The sequence below is a fragment of the Diplotaxodon limnothrissa genome, linkage group LG7, assembly GCF_057381915.1.
Source record: "Diplotaxodon limnothrissa isolate DT_005_m linkage group LG7, D_limnothrissa_male_GT1.1, whole genome shotgun sequence".
In the NCBI taxonomy this organism is placed as follows: domain Eukaryota; kingdom Metazoa; phylum Chordata; class Actinopteri; order Cichliformes; family Cichlidae; genus Diplotaxodon; species Diplotaxodon limnothrissa.
The window spans coordinates 45,514,983-45,535,114 of NC_140602.1; the positions used below are offsets into that span (position 1 = coordinate 45,514,983).

Below are 20,132 nucleotides of genomic sequence, written 5' to 3' on the forward strand. Positions count from 1 at the left end.
AAGAAGTCAAGGAAAAAAAGAAGAAAAAACAAAACAAGGAAAAGTATGAGTGAAAACAAATACCTGGACAAAGCTGTGGAGTCATTCAGAGAAACACTCTGAGAAGAGAGGAAGCACCTATGCGTGAGAGTTTTGTTTTGTTGTGCAAACTCTTAGCAAAGTTTTCTACAAGTGTGATGTGAGTGGGAGTCAAAGACTCAGTCCCACAAGCCTCACTCCTCCTCTGCCACCACACATCTGCTCCTGAGGAGATGGGACCCTGATCAGGAGGAGAGCTCTCTTCATCCCTCAGTCTGTATGGCTGAAACCTCCAGAGCACTGTAAGGAGAGGAGCCACCAGGAAAAGAAAAATCCTTCATCCTGAGACAATATTTATGTTTACCATCTCCCAGGCTGATTGCTCTCCTAAATTTGGAGTGATGCCCCAGTGCTGGTGCAGGCGGGTCGTGCTTTGTGTGGAACTGGGTGTACTGGTGGCAGTCCTGGCGGCTGGCAGCACAGCTCAGCTATTTGAGAGGAGACAAGCCGGGTCATCGTGCTATGGAGGATTTGACCTCTACTTTGTTTTGGACAAGTGAGTGCTTTTATTTTTACTTGATCACAGAAGAGATCTGTGTGACTCATCGGTGCTTTTTGAAGGCACAGGTGCACGCATCATTCAAGCTGTCATCCAGTGGCAATGATGGGCTGCTAATTGCCTGACAAAAATATGCTAATATGATGTAACTAGCATGTTTTAGCCTACTGAAATATTAAGGCTTTTATAAAGCTGAAGGTAGGGTCTGGATTCCAAATAGAAACTGAATCGAATGTGACCGTAAGTGACATGCATATAATGCATTTTTAATTTTGAAATGTCACCAGCTTGAGAATTTCTGATCACACCAGTAGAAGCCTGATTTAAAAAGAACAGACTCAGTCATCAGATTTGCTAATTTCCTAACGATGTACCTGCCACAACAGTTCAAAACTCCAAGTCATGATATTGCATTTGCATTGTGAGATACAAACTCATTGCTGCTGTGACCTACACCATCAACTTAAAACTGAATGAGTTATCAACCGATTTTCTAGGTGATCAGTAGCTTTGAATCACTGTGCAAACAGCTTAGGAGGTAAAGTGGCCCCTGTTGCCACAATCTGTGTCAGTATGTTTGACGTATGCATTGAAGAAAAAGCACTATATGAATATCTGTGAATGAATGAGTGTGGGTTGCAGGGTAAAGAGCATTCAGTGGTTAATAAGATTAGAAATGCTGTATATAAAGGCCAACATGGTGAAAAACACCAATTGGAGTTTTGGAGTCTAAAATAAAGCCTTTAAATGTGTTATTTTGTACAATGTGAAACCCCAAAATATTTCTATTCATATAAAAAATGTTGTTTTTTGTCTTAAATGGCTTAAGTGATATTATAGTACTTATCTTAGAATACTTATTGTTCTCAGCTGCTATTGCGGTATCGTCCCATTTTATTCAAGGAAACAGTCGCGGGTTATAAGAGACTCAAATGCCAAGAGCTCACATAAGGGTTCAATTAAATGTCATGAGGCTAACATGACACTGTTGAACAGGTCAAGTCACATCAGTGTGCTGTTTCATAAATTCTCTCTTAAAAGAGCCGTGCATAAATCAAAAACACGCATATCGTTTTCTTTTTGCAAATCACCTCAAAGTTGTAAGAACTGACATGAAGTATGTTTACACGGTGACATCTTCATGCATTCATCAGCGGATGATAAACTGCCCTGCAGGGATTCCTGTTTTCCAAAAGCGGCCGCTCTTCGCTGACAGGCGCTGCCCACATCCAGACCCAATTTCATCTCTCTGCGCTTCGGTCTGCAGAACCCTTTCTCCATTAGAGCCAGATGTTCCAAAGATCCCGAGTGTTTGGCTGTCTCTGCACTGCGACTCACATCACAGGATAAATGAAAACATAAGGGAGGAGGTGAAGGGAGAGTGCAGAGAGAGAAAGGGGCCACAAGGAGTTGTGCATATTTGCTCCACGAGTCTCTTTAATTACAGCCTTCCACTTAGAGAAATCAGCTGGTTGTTTGTGTTGGTCTGCACCTGTTGCAAAACCTGGACCCAGGAGGAAGCCATGTAAGGATCAAGTGGAACTATAACTTTGGCTTGGAGTAAAAGTGGGCAATAAAGTCACATAAAAAAGTGAGATTTTTTTTATGAATAATATACCAAGAATAGCATACCAGTCCCATCCAACCTTATTTAGCATAACAACATAGCTGAACAAAGTGCTTTCTAGTTAAAAAAAAAAAAAAAAAAAAAGAGCAATAAAAAACTAAAACAAACATATACTAAAAGGAAAATAAATAACAGCAAGACATACAAAATGGAAATAAATAGACAATAAAATGTATAAGAAATAAAATGGAAAAAAATGAATAAAAAAATAAGGAGGTTAAAAAATGATTGAAACTGGCAAGACCTCTGGTACTAAACTTAAAATGTCTTGGAGAATATTTATGATTCTAGAAGCTGTTTAAAAATATCAGTTGTTCACACTGATTCCATAATTTGGTGTCCACAACAGCTAAAGCTCAGTTGAGTGGACAGGGGACAAGCGGACAACGGACTGTCCCCACTACAGGTTAAATACCTGGACTCTTAGACAGCTGTTTTAGAACTGAAGAAGCCTTGTGGATGAAAAGTTAAAAACATCTTCACGAGCCAAAAAGAAGTCCAGTCACCTTCTTTTAAAGCACTCAACACCAGTAATTTCCTCTTTTTTCTAAAATATTTTTACACAAAAAGATTCAGGTGATAGCTGATAATCACAATAAGAATACTCTTTAACTAAAACTCCTTTAATAAGTGTCCACAGTGTTCTCCATCACTGCTGCTCACTGTCAGTGAGAATAGACTCCAGTCCTTCTTTCTCCCATTATATTGTATGCAGTGCAAAAACAATCTTTAATTACATCACATTACAGGGTTATAAGGAGATCTAGACTTTAAAGGCAGTTTCCACAATTTCACAGATATTCAGTGTTTCTGTCTTTCAGCTTTTAATGTCACGCTTTTCTTGTCTGTTTTGATGACTCCCTTTTTATTCTTCCTAATTCTGGAAGCGAAGAAGCTAAACAACAGTATAACAGCATTAAGTTGTTCACTATTAGAGTATTTCTAAGTTCTTTCTTAGTCAATTGTGTTGCATGTCTTTTTCAGTCAATTGTGAATTGACTTTTTTGTGCCAAAGCTCCTGTGTGTCACTGAAACCGCTGAATCTTTGTTTCAGGTCTGGCAGTGTGCAGCATTACTGGAATGAGATCTATTACTTTGTCGATCATCTGGCTCACAAGTTTATCAGGTACAGTTACGCACGAGCCGTGGCACTATAAGAGTAAAGGGGGGGGAAGAGAACATAAAAACATGTAACAATCATCTCCGGTGTTTTTGTTTTCCCAGTCCTCAGCTGCGGATGTCTTTTATTGTATTTTCAACAGAAGGAAGGATTCTCATGCCTCTAACAGAAGACAGGTGGCACATATACTAACACACCTAAATTTAATAATTCTTTTTATTTTTGTTGTATCATCCCCTTCTGATCAGTAGTTTTTGTCCTTTTTCACGTGTCAATAATAAGAGATCAGATTCGGGCGGGACTGGAGGAGTTACGTATGGTGCAGCCAGGCGGAGACACCTTCATGCACAGAGGATTTCAAAGGGTAAGTCATCTGTAAAGTCAATGAAAAACTGACCCTACCCAACAGTATGGCCTCTGAGCCTTTAAATGAGGCCTTTTTAAAGTTTATAGCCACTGACGCCTCAAAACTTCCCTCTCAGGCCAGCGAGCAAATATACTACGGGACTGGAGATGGTAAGTAGATTTTTTCTTTCTTTTCTTTTTTTTAACACTTAATCATAGTAAAGTCTTTGACCCAAACATTAAAATGAATTTCACTCCTAATTCAGACACGTTAGAATCACTCTATAAGGAAACAATAGAAACACAGCTGCTCTTCACATCACAAATATGTTCAAAATACTTAGAGATTGTGCTCTCAAAGATTTTTTTTTCTTTTTAGCGTTTTAACAGCGCTTCCTTCTGTGCTGTAGGTTACCGGACAGCCAGTGTCATCATTGCCCTGACGGACGGTGAACTGAGAGAAAATCAGTTTGACCTGGCTCAAAGAGAGGTAGAAGAATCCGTGTGAAAAGAAACTTACTAACACTTAATTAAGAAGTTTATGAACAACTATTAACTTAAATAGAAATTTAAAGCCTGTTTTAGTACAAAGCATAAGATAATGTAAATACAGCGTACTGCGTATTTTCTTCTCACTATATTGCTCAAAACACTATTAGAACATTAGAGAACCTAAAGTGTGAATGCATGCTGAACTACTGTACAGGGAGTGCAGAATTATTAGGCAAGTTGTATTTTTGAGGAATAATTTTATTATTGAACAACAACCATGTTCTCAATGAACCCAAAAAACTCATTAATATCAAAGCTGAATGTTTTTGGAAGTAGTTTTTAGTTTTAGCTATTTTAGGGGGATATCTGTGTGTGCAGGTGACTATTACTGTGCATAATTATTAGGCAACTTAACAAAAAACAAATATATACCCATTTCAATTATTTATTTTTACCAGTGACACCAATATAACATCTCCACATTCACAAATATACATTTCTGACATTCAAAAACAAAACAAAAACAAATCAGCGACCAATATAGCCACCTTTCTTTGCAAGGACACTCAAAAGCCTGCCATCCATGGATTCTGTCAGTGTCTTGATCTGTTCACCATCAACATTGCGTGCAGCAGCAACCACAGCCTCCCAGACACTGTTCAGAGAGGTGTACTGTTTTCCCTCCTTGTAAATCTCACATTTGATGATGGACCACAGGTTCTCAATGGGGTTCAGATCAGGTGAACAAGGAGGCCATGTCATTAGTTTTTCTTCTTTTATACCCTTTCTTGCCAGCCACACTGTGGAGTACTTGGACGCGTGTGATGGAGCATTGTCCTGCATGAAAATCATGTTTTTCTTGAAGGATGCAGACTTCTTCCTGTACCACTGCTTGAAGAAGGTGTCTTCCAGAAACTGGCAGTAGGACTGGGAGTTGAGCTTGACTCCATCCTCAACCCGAAAAGGCCCCACAAGCTCATCTTTGATGATACCAGCCCAAACCAGTACTCCACCTCCACCTTGCTGGCGTCTGAGTCGGACTGGAGCTCTCTGCCCTTTACCAATCCAGCCACGGGCCCATCCATCTGGCCCATCAAGACTCACTCTCATTTCATCAGTCCATAAAACCTTAGAAAAACCAGTCTTGAGATATTTCTTGGCCCAGTCTTGACGTTTCAGCTTGTGTGTCTTGTTCAGTGGTGGTCGTCTTTCAGCCTTTCTTACCTTGGCCATGTCTCTGAGTATTGCACACCTTGTGCTTTTGGGCACTCCAGTGATGTTGCAGCTCTGAAATATGGCCAAACTGGTGGCAAGTGGCATCTTGGCAGCTGCACGCTTGACTTTTCTCAGTTCATGGGCAGTTATTTTGCGCCTTGGTTTTTCCACACGCTTCTTGCGACCCTGTTGACTATTTTGAATGAAACGCTTGATTGTTCGATGATCACGCTTCAGAAGCTTTGCAATTTTGAGACTGCTGCATCCCTCTGCAAGATATCTCACTATTTTTGACTTTTCTGAGCCTGTCAAGTCCTTCTTTTGACCCATTTTGCCAAAGGAAAGGACGTTGCCTAATAATTATGCACACCTGATATAGGGTGTTGATGTCATTAGACCACACCCCTTCTCATTACAGAGATGCACATCACCTAATATGCTTAATTGTTAGTAGGCTTTCAAGCCTATACAGCTTGGAGTAAGACAACATGCATGAAGAGGATGATGTGGACAAAATACTCATTTGCCTAATAATTCTGCACTCCCTGCAGCAATAGCCACGGGTGATGTCACAGTGGCTATGTACATCTTTCATATACTGTCGATAACAGAAACCTCTTGTGCATTACTTCCAGATGTTCCCAGCAGTTGTCAGTGACATGAGAATAACTACAATATAGCTGATGGAGCTTTTAAGTTTCAGCCCAACCAAATTCTAATGTGATTCAGTGAGCGTTCACCATTTCACTGTAGCTTGTTTATTCTGTTTAATGTCTCACTTTCTCTCAGGCTGGCAGAGCACGGCAACTGGGTGCCACTGTGTACTGTGTGGGAGTAAAAGACTTTAATGAAACCCAGGTAAATCTAACAGTTAACCCTTTAAAGCCGGTCGGAGCGGGCGCGCTCTGTTTTGCGTAACTATTTTTAAATCCCAGTAGCACTGCAACCACGTGAGCTAGCGCAATAATTTTTTTTGCATATGAAACCGGAGGAGTTGTACTTACATCTTATGCCATCAGCTTGTCCTAGGTCACAGTTTCCTTCCACATATAGCTTTGCAAAAACTTCATAAAAAGCACTTGCAGGAACAAAAACACAATATTCCAGAAACACGCTTTGCTGATCCAATCAGCTGTTTGTAACACTTCCTACGTCCATCAGCACGAACTATCGCATGTCCACCATGACCTGCCCGAAGCTGGAAGTGACGCCATTTTGCGGAAATGTAGTTTTTTACCATCAGGGCCTAGCGAGCCTGTACTGGTGTTTTTAAAAGTTATGTTTGACTTTATGACTTTCTGTGTCATTTCTGGGATGCTTAGGACTCATATTGCACTGCTGGAAATAGTTTACTTTGATGCATGTGCTGTTTTTTTTGCAAATTTGCAGTATAATATTTATTTTAGTTTTTCCTGCATTATATAAAAATTGGTGTATTTCAAAAATAAAACTATGAAGACACTCAAAATAAATTTCCTGTGGTGAGAAACTATTTTGTGCAACTTTTTTGTATTTACAGTTTTGAGGGATAAGCCTCTTAAATTTCTCTAACTAGAAATATATGTTAAAAAAAACAAAAACGATCTTCAATTGTTTTGTAGTTTATTGCACTTTTTTGCAATTTATGTAATTACTATAAATGTACTGCATACATATTATTAAAATTTGGGCTATAATGGTTGTATTGATGTATATCAACTATGATATGATATAAGCACTGGCGGACTTGGTTCTATGGTAGGTCTTAAAGGGTTAACAGTTAGAAGATCAATTAATCAGTCAGCTAAAGAACAATTTAACCATGTAGACATTTTTCTCCACAGCTTTCAACGATAGCTGACAGCAAGGATCACGTCTTCCCTGTGAATGATGGATTTCAAGCACTGCAAGGCGTCATAGACTCGGTACTAAAACACAATAAGATCGCATTATATCAGTGGAAGGTCCTGCACTAAGTTAAGCTTCTGATATTATTTTCTCTTTCAGATCCTAAAGAGATCATGTATTGAAATCCTAGCTGTCGAGCCCTCCAGCATCTGTGAAGGAGGTGAAGAAACTTGAACTCAAAATACTGTCTCAAAATGCAAAAGCTTGATGTATACATACACCTTTCTACTTACACTTGATCGTTACTTTTGATATATACTCCAAATTATACACAGACAATTACTAAAATCACAGTTTAGCAACCAAACTTGGCACACAGGTACATCTTAGGCCCATAAAAGTTTTCATCATCTATATCAGATATTATGACATTATACTATGACATAACAGTACTGTAGCATCGGTATGGACCAGTAGTCCTACTGAGAGCACTTCCCTCCCTAAAACTCACTCTATAGTATTCCAAATTTACCACAAAGACAAAAGTTGATTAAATGATCAATTTAATCCCACTTCAGAATCCTTCCAGGTGGTGGTGAGTGGAAATGGTTTCCTTCATGCCCGAGATGTACAGAAAGTTCTCTGCAGCTTCTGGATCAACGACACTGTTACTTTGAGTAAGTAGCACTTGCAAAGTTTTTCATTTTAATTCATTCTTAGCTGTAATTTCACCTCTCCCATGCAGACTTTATTTATTTAAACCATCACACCATTATGTTACCCAGCTCTCCAGCCCTCTCATTTTTCATAGAGCTTCATTGCAGCTTTCTCTCTCATTGATTTGTTTTGACTAATTACTAATGTTACTGAGGCAGTGATACATGCTGAGGGCTAAACAGCAGACTGGCAAGACTGGCAACCAGTTGGTGAATGTGATGAGGCTACAGAGCCAAATACTTCTATGAGTAGTTGCTAAAGACCAAAACACAAAGCAAAACTAGAGTGAATATAGGCTTACTGATCTTACTTTGTGCCTGTAACTATTTGCTAAAACTTTTGCGAAATCATATTTTGAAGTGTATAATATCTTACACGTGTGAGCTAATTATGGAGCTCTGCCCCAACAAGACTAAAACTCTTCTGTTTATATTCAGTCATTGCTTTGGACAATGAAATCCACCTCCATCCAGTCAGTGTGCACAAACTCAAACAGATGCCTTCTATAACTTCTTTATTAATGCTGTAAAAACACAAGTGATGAGGGTTATAACTATATCTTGATGCTTGCATCTGGATGTAGCAATGCTATGTTTTCAGAAATCCACTTTTTTGGGTTATAACTATACCTAAATGAATAGTTTCTCACTTTGAAATATTCTTTCAAAGACACACTTTGTTGCAGAAAGTCAGACACTCTGATGTATTTAACTATTTCAATCAGGAGAGATCATTTGGCAGTATTAAGCATGCTTATTGAAGTCAATAAACAGAATCCATTGCAATTAGAACAGGATTTCCTGAAGTTGAGATGCTGGTGTGATGAAGACAGAGGCTTGGGTGGAGGTCTGAGTGACCAGGCTGAAGTGGTTATGGAGAGAAGGCAGATGCACAAATGAGATCCAAAAGGCAGAAGGACAGAAGAGCACCGAGATATAAAGAAAATGATTGGACTACAGCAATGATGTCAGCATGGAGTTTGACAGTGTGAGAAAGTGGAATTGACGTAAAGAATAGCCGAGCAGTCAAGCACCCAGGAAAGCAGCTAGATGAGGGATTAGAGATTCTCCTTATTGAACTAAAACATAAGCTTCTTAACGTAGAGTGGAGTTAGCTTTGCTCTTTATATAGATTGGAAACAGAGGAAGAAAATGAGTTTGTTTAAAGTTTGCAGGTAAAATACTTTTATTGCAGGATAGCATGTTTCTGCTTTTTGCCCCTCAGCACTCAGGGACCCTGCTCTGTAATTTTACACCACCACTTACAGCTGAATAGTCAGGGGGAAGAAATTGGAAACTGGAACCATTTTTTATCTTAATTTTTTATTTAGCATGTTTTGAAACTAGTGATTGATGATTGAGGAGATAAAATTATTAGGAAAATGTTTACTGGGGCAAATGAGCAATACAATCATTTACCTGTCGAGAGTTGTCAGAGTGGTCTCTGATACCCAGAGGGGTCTGGTTATTAGGATTAATACAGAGTCAAGGACCTTCTGCAAATACTTCACTTTCCAGAGCTGGGAGTAACAGCCATCTTTTATATACAGTTTGTGGTTGGTGTTTGCAGAAAGAAAAATGTGTGAATCGGTTCAGCCAACAATTATCCTTTAAATGATCAGCAGAATGTATTATTTAGGGATTGCCCTCAGCATTTTCTTCATTGTGCTAAATTTACTTTGGCCAGCGTGGGAGTACGATGGGTGGGGGACAGCAGCTCTTTGTTGGCGATGTAAATCCTCGCCCTCATGAAAAGCCATCAGCGCACTCTTCCTCTCCTTTTAATCAGCTGGTATAGCGCTTTACGCATCTCAGATGTCTAAAGGGGAATGTGGATCTCATCAGAGACGAGCACTGTCTTTGCACACTCCAGACACTCGCTCAGCCAGGGTAAATAAACCACAGCCCTCCCTCATTTGCTTCATTTTCCATAAGAGCAGGAAGTCCAGGAATTCAAAAACAAAGAAGATATTTTGAGGTTTGAATCTCCTAAAGTTACAGGACTGCAAGAGGAAAGTGAAGTAAATTTTTCCTTTGCATCACTCACAGCTTTCTCTTTCATCCTGGATACTCACGTAATGTGTAGTTTACTTTGCTGTGTGCAGTGCTAAATATAAATTTTCACATTATTTCATTTTGCACAGTGAAAAGACCTTTGGTGGTGAGAGATACCTACCTTTTGTGCCCAGCTCCTGTTCTGGAAAAACAGGGAACGTAAGTAATCGCTGCTGCAGGAAACTTTAATGAGCTTCATTACTTCTTATCAAAGTGTAAGCAGTATACACAGCTTGACAGCATGAAAGTGTTTTCATCTGTATCGCTATTTATAATTGCAGTAAACATCTATGAGCACTAAGTATGCAAACCGAGTCCTAGTTACGCTCTTACCTTTTCTACAGGTCTGCCACTCTCCACGTCAGCATGAATAATGGCCTGAGCTTCATATCAAGCTCTGTCACAATCACTGCAGTAGCTTGTGTAAGTATAATGGAAACCAGGAGGGGACAAAAACAATCCCCACACATTACCTCATGGCTAAAAGTATGTGAGGAACTTTATTGACTTAGAAGGAGAATTTGCACATAATGACATAACGTCACAGAAATTTGTCATCTCGCACGCACATTATGCAGGTTAAACCGCTCGACCCACTGCCACAGTGTTCTGCAGTTCATTAGTGGATGAATATAAATAGTGTATCTATGAGCAACATATCCTCAATATGTCCTTTTGTTTGTAGTCTAACGGGACCTTTGTGGCCATCGCGCTTCTGATCCTGCTGCTCCTGTTGACCATCGCTCTGCTGTGGTGGTTTTGGCCTCTCTGCTGCACCGTGGTATGATCATGAAAAACTTACATCCCAACTAAATTAGCGATGCTTATTTTCACAATTACATGATTCCGGTTGTTGCTCTTTGGTGCGATAACAAAAATCAGGCACTGTCTTTTTGGTTTGCAGGTCATCCATGAGGCACCTCCACCAGTAATAGAGGACATTTCTGTAAGTGGAGTGTTTCTTTTTTCTATTCTTTTTTTTTAAAGTTCCTTCCTAAATTTCCCTTTCTTAGAAATAACGTATGCTTATTTTTTTCTTTAGGATGATGAAGATGGTTTTCCAAAGAAGAGGTGGCCCACGGTAGATGCGTCATACTACGGAGGCCGTGGAGTCGGGGGTATCAAGAGAATGGAGGTAATCCAGAAAGCAAACTGTAAATAGATCAGTACTGCATATGTATAATAACTATCGTGCATATTTCCCATTAACAACAAGTATCGACCAGTTGCTCATGCTGGCTAATAGAAATCAAATTCTTGGCTGTACAGTTTAAATTAATCAACCAGCCAAAAAATGTGATTTTCTTTGTTTTCTTTTATTTAACTGAATTATCTCCAGGATTAAACTCTATTTATTTAATGCGATTAAACTCTATCATGGAGCTATGTCCTAATGGGGATTGTTGAGAGGAGATTTAGGATCCAAAAGTGTGGGAAGCAGAAGAACGAATGTTTAACGAGGGGTGATCCGTTTCATTGTAGCTTATTCCAGAATCCAAAATAAACAGTCCAAAAGGAGGATACAAAGAGGAATATGAGGAATACTAAAGAATCTAAGGAGTGCAGCCAGAGGTCTGTACTGCGGAGCAGGATCTGGGCTTATCTCTGTAATTGTTAACCCTGGGTTTTCTGGACTACAAATACAGATCACTTCTTTATTGGGTTGTATCACCATGGTAACTTCTACTGTAGAAGCACCATGAAGTCACGACCTACTGACCAATCAGTTCTCTGGAAAATAGCATCAGTATTCCTGGAAGAGCCCTCACACCCTCTGTTTTTCAGTAGCATTTAAAGTTTCAAATCTGACTCATTGACTTTCCTTGTTGGTTGCAAAGAATTGTTTCTGTTTATAAGCATTATTATATAATACAGGACATCTGTTTGCATTTGTGGATTTTAAGTCAAACTGTCATCATTTAGCATAAACGGGGCTGCAGCTGAAAGAATTGAAAATTGAACTCTCTGTATTGTATGTTTAACATCGTCATATTTTTCTAATATTATAGTTTCATTTTCACTGGTAAAATCAGCTGCTTGTCACGCTGTACACTACACTGTTTGTGATTAGTCAGATGCTCCTTTAATGTGTACCATTTGGTTAAATTAACAAGCTGATAATCAGCTTCCTGTGACCGCTCATCCTGAGTGCCGACATTAGGGTAAGCAAACAGAAGATGATGGAAAGATATTGTTTCTTCACAGTATGAGGGCAATATGTAGATGCACACATAAACGAAGGGCTGACTGGGGTTTAGACGCAGGAGGAGAATGAGGTGGAAACAAAGAGGGAAACAGGAAGTCATACAGGAAGCAAAATTAACACAGAAAACAAAAAAAACTCACGTTGAAAGTAAAACAGGACCAAAAAAAACCCAGACAAGAATACTAAGACTTAACAAGGCAACACAGAGGGGCATGAGAACATGAAAATATGAAAGCACTCGGGCGACTATTACAACTAATACTACTATGTCGGTCAAAAACCCTGTGACTATATACTTATATAGTTACCAGTCTGCTTGTGTGCTAGATTGCATGCTATTTGAGTTTTTAAGTTGCTTGGCAACCTAAAAACATCGGGCTCTTGTTGAATCTTACACAAGTGAAAATGAAATTAAAATGTTCTAATGTGATTGTACATTTTATTTGGTGCTGCTGACTAGGGCTGGGCCATATCATACCGTTCACGGTAATACCGGTGTAATGTTGGGCAACGATAAGAAAATGAAATATCGCTATAGAATATGGGTAAAACGCGCATGCATAGTGCCTTTGTTTACATACGCACATGGCGGCGACGCAGAATGAGAAGAGCGAAAGTGGATCGTTGAATGAAACCGATGAACCAGAATTGGTTTGTAAAAATGCTGCAACTTCAGTGGTGTGGCACTGGTTTAGCTTTCGTCCGTCAGATACACAACAAAGCACTATTTTTGGTAGCGCATGCTAGTGGGCCGTCGTTATTACCGTGTTTTTTGGAAAATACGGCACACTTAAAATCAATCCTTTGATTTTTCTGAAAATCGACAGTGCCCCTTATAATCCCGTGTGCCTTATGTTTGAATTCTGGTTGTGTTTACTGACCTCGAAACGATTTTATGTCGTACACGGCGCTCGAAAATTTGTCAAATGTTTTAGTACGACTTTGCTAAGCTACGAAGCCGCACCGCTTGATGGATTGTCGGAGCATCGTAGGCAGGAGCCTCACGGAGTGATACATACTGTGCTTCAACATAATGTTACCGTATTGTGTGTGTATAACCTCTTTTTAAGTTTTGTGGATATTATACATGGTTATGCTGAGGATATGTCGGCCAATTTCCACTGGAAATGCCTTTTGGTTTAACTGTCAGCAAGGAATTTGCATTTGCACTGTAAAATTTTTATATAACTTTAATGCACATAAAAAACAGCTGCTTGTTTAAGTGAAAATACATTGATGTTTGTTTGTTTTTTGCACGTTGGGGAGTTGTAAAGTATTTTGTCTACTTTCAATTATATCGTCAGTTATATCGTTATTGCAAATTTTCAAATGTATATCGTGATAAATATTTTTGGTCATATCGCCCTGCTCTACTGCTGACTGGTTTCAGCCTCACTGATATACACGTGGCAAGCTTCACTCTGGCATTCAGCTGAAAGTAAATGCTCAAAGACGGGAATGAGATCAAACAGTAGTACAGCAAGCATACACAAGAAAACAGGAAGCAAGTCAGCCTTTGAAAGAGATGAGTATGCGACTCTGTGCTGGACGGCACTGAGTCACTTTGTTGTCGTAATTAGCTCTGAGAAACAGAAAGAGTTAAGATGAGGCCCTGTGCACAATAAACTGCGAAGTCGGCATAAGTGCTCCAAAGAGTAGAGCAGTTTGGTTCATGGTGTTGAGATAAGAGCAAGCAAGCTGTTCCCAGTGTACGCTGAAATGCGAGAGGAGGAGGAGGAAGACAACAGAATCTTCAGACCAGAGAGGACCAGATGTGTGCGTGGTTTGGGAGGATAAGGTCAAGGAGACAGTTGTCACCCAGTCAGTGTGAAGTTTTGGGTTTTTTTTTTAACAGACTGGTTGTGAAGTCTGAAGAGTCTTTGCTGTGAACACTTCCAAAACCAGCTACGGAAAGTATGCACAGCTTCATTTATGTGCCTTTTCTGCCAAGTTAAAGCCTTGGTGGCTTGTCTGGTGCAGCTGAAAGGGAGTGAATTTGAGTAATGAACTTTCAAGGCTGCTTTGACAGAAATGCTTTCACTCTTACTGTGCCGGGTTCCTTTTTTAGCTTTATTGGTGACTCTGAGAATCGAGATATTTGCGTTAGAGAAAAACCCAGTCGGGCTCTTGTTGAATCTTAAGATTTCTTAGTGAATATGGTTTGAGACTTAATGCTCTATATCCTCTTGAAGGTTTAGAAATAAAACCTAAATGTAAAACTTGTGTCGCAAATTGAAACAATTCAAGTCAGAGCCAAAGGAGCTACTTTTGTGTGTGTGTGTTTTGAGATCTTGTGGACTTCAGTGGACTGGCTTTAATTAAAACCCACACAGGAATGCTTCAAAACATGTTAACGTACAAGGAAAGAGATTTTTTTGTTTCTTTGAGTAAAAGGAAATGCGGCACATTGTGTCAAACACAAACCTCATTTACAGCAGTCACATTCAGGCACCCTGACACACGTGCAGAGGCAGTGGTAAAACTAGAACCCACTGGATGTGATTTTATTGGCTCAGATCTTGTCAGTTCTCCAGAATCACATTGGTCCAACTTTTCACTTTTTTCTGGCTTCATATTTTTCCTCTTGGACTCTACTAGAGAAGCTTTGCATGACTGATGACAAAATCCTTATTTATCTTCTATCACCCCTTCATCCATTCTCTGTCTGAGTTGTGGAGCTTTTTTACCACCGTTGGAGACCACTGGAGGCTCCATACTAACGTGGCTGTCTGAAACACAAAGCTTTTCTTTCTTTTCAGGTTCGATGGGGAGATAAAGGATCGACTGAAGAAGGAGCCAAACTGGAAAAGGCTAAAAACGCTCGCGTTGTGATGCCCGCGCAGGAGTACGATCCTGCTCCACTGCGGCATTACTACAACTCACACAAATCTTCCCAACCCCACAAGTGGTACTCGCCCATCAAGGTGCTCCAGTATTTCACTTTTCATGTCCATCTGTTTGGCAGTTTGTTCATGGCCCTTCTGTGCACTGTGTTCTACAGTAGACTTGCTTGCCATAAATAAAACGTGCTATTTTGGTCTAATACACTCTCCCGACAGAGATTCTTAATATCAAGAGTTACACTTTCTGGTTAAATAAGGGTTAAATAAATCCAAAGTATTACTGTAGCTTTCCTGTTTTGAAAAAAAATTTCATCTCAGCTCTACTTGCTGGCTTTTCCTAGAGTTTTAAATCTCATGGCCATGACACAGAAATGTATTACTGCCATAAAATGTATTCTAAGGCATGGATCACATATGTAATATATAGATAATAGTGTTTCCAGATGCTCTTCTTTGACATGTAGGACCCTTCCTTACATATGTCTTCCAACACAGAAAAAAAAGACTTTATGTATGACCAGGAAACAGTTAATACAATTGGTTTCCTCACATATTAGTCAGCTGGATGGATGGTAATAGGAACCAGACATGCACTGAGCTAACCCCTGAATATGGAATTTGTTGAGCGGGTGTTATTTCAAACAAAATACATTCTTTGTTTATCTGTCTCTTTGTCATATTAAAGCCTCCTGAGATACATCTGGAGCAAAAGTGCTCCAGAGCCAGGCTGGCAATTAACTGTGGATAAGGGATTGTTGGTATTTTTATTTATTTATGCTGTTTTGTTTTTTTTATTCGTCCTCCTTTAGGGCAAACTGGATGCTCTGTGTGTATTTCTGAGAAAAGGCTACGACAGAGTGTCTGTAATGCGACCTTATCCCGGAGACAAGGTGAGGCATGAGAAAATAAAAGGTAACATTTTAACCTCCTCTGCAAGGTAACACAACTGGATATTTCACGCTTGTAAGATGAGCACACGTTGAAATAATAAAAGGATTGCGAACCAGCTATTTCAGCTTGTGGCAGGAAGACATTTAAGAGTCTGAATTTATTATCTTTGGAAAATAGGAATGTTTGAAGTTCAGGATCAAACAAGGAAAAAAAGAAAAGTGGAGTGGATGGAAAATAACCTTGAATCTTATCTGCATGACATTAACTTCACTTATCCAATAAACTAAACATTTTTAAGTCAAAGCCGCTTCAAATCCCAGGAGTATTTACTTCAAGGAAACCCTCAAGTGGCACAGCGAGTAGACAAAAGTGAAAACAACTGCAGCATTGTCTGGAGCATTGCTTTCATCATCTGCAGAAATCATTAAGAGTAGATGTTGCCTGCCTTCCTAAACTCCCAGCATCAGCACGGCTGGCCTGTCAGGAATGCTGTTTTCTTCCACAGCACAAAGTAATGGTGGAATTTTCTCTTTCCATCTGAGAGCTGTATCTCTCCAAACCTGCTAACTGCTGTGCCACAGGAGATGTTGGACTTTTCTTGTCTTAATTGCCCTTTTTCTTCATGTCTCTCACTGTACAGTTGAAGTACTTAACAAAAGCAAACTTCTGTATTGAGCCGTGAACACTTCCTGTGCTCTAATTACAGGGCAGGTGCATAAACTTCACCCGGAGTAAATCCTATCCTGCTCCTCGCTACCCCATCTACAAACACCCCGCCACACCTGTCTACACTTTGCCCCACAGCTACCAGCGCCGTCTGTCGGAGGGCAACGAGCTCTCCCACTTGCCCCCCTCTCCAACTTCAACCCTTCCTCCTCTGCCATCCACTCCTCCGCCATCCTCCTCCAGCTCACCCATGTACACGCCACCTCCAAACAGAGCCCTGCCCTCAACCAGCAACAGCTCTCTCTCTGCTCCTCCGTCTCCTACCGGCTCTCTGCCGCCTCCACCTCAGGGTCCACCTCCGTGTAGAGCACCACCTCCATCGCGGCCCCCTCCACGCCCCAATCATGACAACCACTGATAACTAAAAACTGAAATACTGGAGGATCCCAGCTCCGAACGGGAACCTAAAAAAGGGCTTTTCACTGTGTCTTTTCACCTGGTGATCACCCACTCGTGGCCCACACCTGCCATGATATGAACTGTGACTTTGTTTTTTTAAGTTTAAAAAGTGAAATTTTTTGGTGTAAATGAGCACAGCTTTGGCTAATGGAGTTAGCATTCATTTCTTTTTTTTAAAGAAGTTTTGCTCTTCAAATCAGATAATTTGGTCAAACATTTCAAATTACCAATGAAAATTGTAACCTTTGTCTTTAAACTGTCACGAGTTTGAACAGCAGAAAACCCAGTGCTTCATCAAAGGTATCATGTGTTTTATACATGAGAGTTGGTCCAGGAAGCAATATTTTGTGAATGAATGTTCTTTGAATCACAAAAACATACATGTACACACATTGTATTTAATGGAAGTTGATTGTTTTTAATACTATGAGTATTTTTGAGGTTTTTTGGGTTAATTTTTTTTAAAGTAAGCAGAGCTGGGCAAGCTGTTTTGCTACAAGTGTTTATGCTAAGCTAAGCTAACTGCACCCTAGCTTCACATTCATCGTACAGGCACGAGAGTGGCTTTGATATCCTCACCTAGCTTTTGGCAAGAAAACAAATAAGCATATTTACCACAGTTAAGATTTACACATTGCTGACACAAACATTGTTTGCTGCAGAGAAACTGGTCCACTCGCCTCATCAGTGTGGAAATAAATTCTTTCGCAGACCGGAGATGTTCGAGTATTCAGACACTGAGTTTGGCAGCGTGTGACGCTGTTTAAGTTCTGTCACAAATGTGACCTCTGGAAAGTCACTGTGCGACTGATTCAGCTGGCAGAACGGCAGACTCAGATTTATGTTACGTCTGATTTGTTCACACCACTATGATGTGCAATAAATCATTTTAAAGATAACTTTCCTTTCCTTCTTTTGCCCCGTGTCAGAGATTTTTATCAGAAATTTGTACACTACAGGCACCTCTGCAAATGTTTCCGTTCATTTTGAATGAATAAACTCCTCTCAAGTGTGTAGTAGATGTGTGTAATGTTCAGTATCACCACGTAACCCGATAAATGTGTGCACTTGTTAAGCCTAAACAGATTTTGGCTTGTCACAGTGGAGAGAAGACAGCTACTAGTATCATAGCATATATATATTAAAAGAAAGTCATCTTATGAATCGCTTGTTATGACTCAGCGAGATCCCCAAATCCACACCTGAAATATGTGCCTTCAAAACTACCTGTATATTACATGCAATTTTATTAGGGACACTCGAATAAAAAACAAAAATGAATTAAAAATATCAATTATCTTTTATCTACTGTCACTTCAGAGGACAAAACTATACTAATTTGCTCAGGACTGCAAGACTGAAAAAGTGGAAAAGATCAAAATAAGGTTTCTTTTCTGAGTGGCTCCATGAGCTTTGAAGCGGAGGAAGTGAGCTGCCTGAAGTGATTCTTAATCCTTGTAAAAAAAAAGAAAAAAGAAATAAAGAAAGAAAAAAAAAAGAAAATGCCCAATTTTTCCATGTATGGAAGTCAGTGGGAATGGGGAAGTAAAAGAGGCAGATGGACTTTACTGCTGTGCTTCAGTGGGAAAACACCTACAGCTGAAATGTGGACATATACATACATGCATATATAAGTTACTGAAAGGATTTATAATAAACTACAAAACCAGAACATATAATCACAACCACTTTATTAGGGTACAGCTTGCTAGTACTGGGTTGGACCCCCATTAATTCTTTCTGGCATAGATTCACAAGCTGCTGGAAACACTCCTCATGATTTTGGTCCATACTGACACGATAGCATCACACGGCTTGTTGACTGCACATCCACCCTATTGGAAGAAGCCATCAGAAGATGGATATACTGTGATCATAAAGGGATGGAGTCAGCAGCATTACTCAAAAAGGCTGTGGTGTTTTTTAAATATGCCTGATTTTTACTACGGTGCCCAACGTGGTCCAAGAAAATATTACCAACACCATCACATCACCACCACCAGCTTGAAGTAATGATACAGGCAGGATGCACGGATGCATTGATGCACGCGTTCATGTTATTTACATAAACCTCTAACCCTACCATATGAATGTTGCAGAAGAAATGAAGACTCGTCAGAGTGGCAACATTTTGCTGTCCAATTTTGGTGAATTTTTGTGGTTAGTGTGAACTGTATAGCCTCAGTTTCCTGTTCTTAGTTGACAGGAGTGGCACGCAGTGTGTTCAGAGGTGCTCTTCTGCATACCTTGATTCTAAAGTGATTATTTGAGTTATAGTGGCGGGGAACTGCTAGATATTTAGTCTTTTTTGGACTGTTCTCTGTAAACCCTAGAGATGGTTGTGTGGGAAAATCCCAGCAGATCAGCACTTTCTGAAATACTCAGACCAGCCTGTCTGGAACCAACAACCATGCCACGTTCAAAGTCACTTACATCACTCTGCTCTGCTCACTTTGAACATCAGCAGATCATCTTAATCATGTCTACGTGCCTAAATGCGTTGGGCTGCTGCCACGTGATTGGCTGACTTTTGTGCTAACAAGCCGTTTATTCAGTGTGCCTAATAAAATGGCAAGTTCATGTATATCGTTGCGATAGGTTAAACCATATTACAACACATTTTCAGCGATATGCTTTTCGGGTGAGATGTGGCTCTCTATAACAAAAGACAGGGGAAAATGCATTATGTAACAATCCAGAGCAGCCGGTCAGCTGATTTTCATTAAACTCAGATCTCCTAAAATAAATCCTAATGTAACTTTTCCATGTGTTTTTGTTCAGTTTTTTTCACCAGTAGGAAATGCTTTCGCAGACACGCGCAGGCGGACTTGCAGTCCTGTGAGCGGTGAGCTCATGGAGGCGTGTCAAAGAAAACTTCCAGAAGCAGAGGCAGCAGTGGGATTAAAGGCAGCAAACTGCCGAAGTGAAAGCAAAATATAACCATTATGACCTGGAGATGTGGAAGAAGGTGTTTATGTATCCTAATGCTGGCAAAGAATTCACATGAAAGCAAGAAAAAGATTCATTCAGTTTGCAGCTATACAGGGGAGAGTGTTTGTCTTCTTTTATTAACCTACGCCATCAATGCGAGAA

General features: G+C 39.9%; 1 protein-coding gene across 1 annotated transcript; it reads left to right on the forward strand.

Annotated features, from left to right (window-relative positions):
* The first annotated feature begins 266 nt into the window (after positions 1–266).
* antxr1b (ANTXR cell adhesion molecule 1b) lies at positions 267–16,998 on the forward strand. Its single transcript, XM_085358212.1, has 18 exons — positions 267–574; positions 3,259–3,330; positions 3,429–3,500; positions 3,607–3,688; positions 3,807–3,840; positions 4,080–4,159; positions 6,166–6,234; positions 7,200–7,280; positions 7,363–7,423; positions 7,782–7,880; positions 10,064–10,133; positions 10,319–10,397; positions 10,660–10,755; positions 10,879–10,920; positions 11,017–11,109; positions 14,940–15,104; positions 15,833–15,913; positions 16,621–16,998. The coding sequence occupies exons 1-18, from the start codon at positions 375–377 to the stop codon at positions 16,996–16,998; spliced, it is 1,854 nt and encodes a 617-aa protein (XP_085214338.1). The 5' UTR covers positions 267–374.
* The last annotated feature ends 3,134 nt before the right edge of the window (positions 16,999–20,132 follow it).

Bases quoted from the DNA above. Each gene is read 5' to 3' on its own strand.
- antxr1b (XM_085358212.1), top strand. From the start codon at position 375: ATGTTTACCATCTCCCAGGCTGATTGCTCTCCTAAATTTGGAGTGATG. The intron at 4,160-6,165 runs GTAGAAGAATCC...ACTTTCTCTCAG, and splicing joins TTGACCTGGCTCAAAGAGAG to GCTGGCAGAGCACGGCAACT. The intron at 11,110-14,939 runs GTAATCCAGAAA...CTTTCTTTTCAG, and splicing joins GGGGTATCAAGAGAATGGAG to GTTCGATGGGGAGATAAAGG.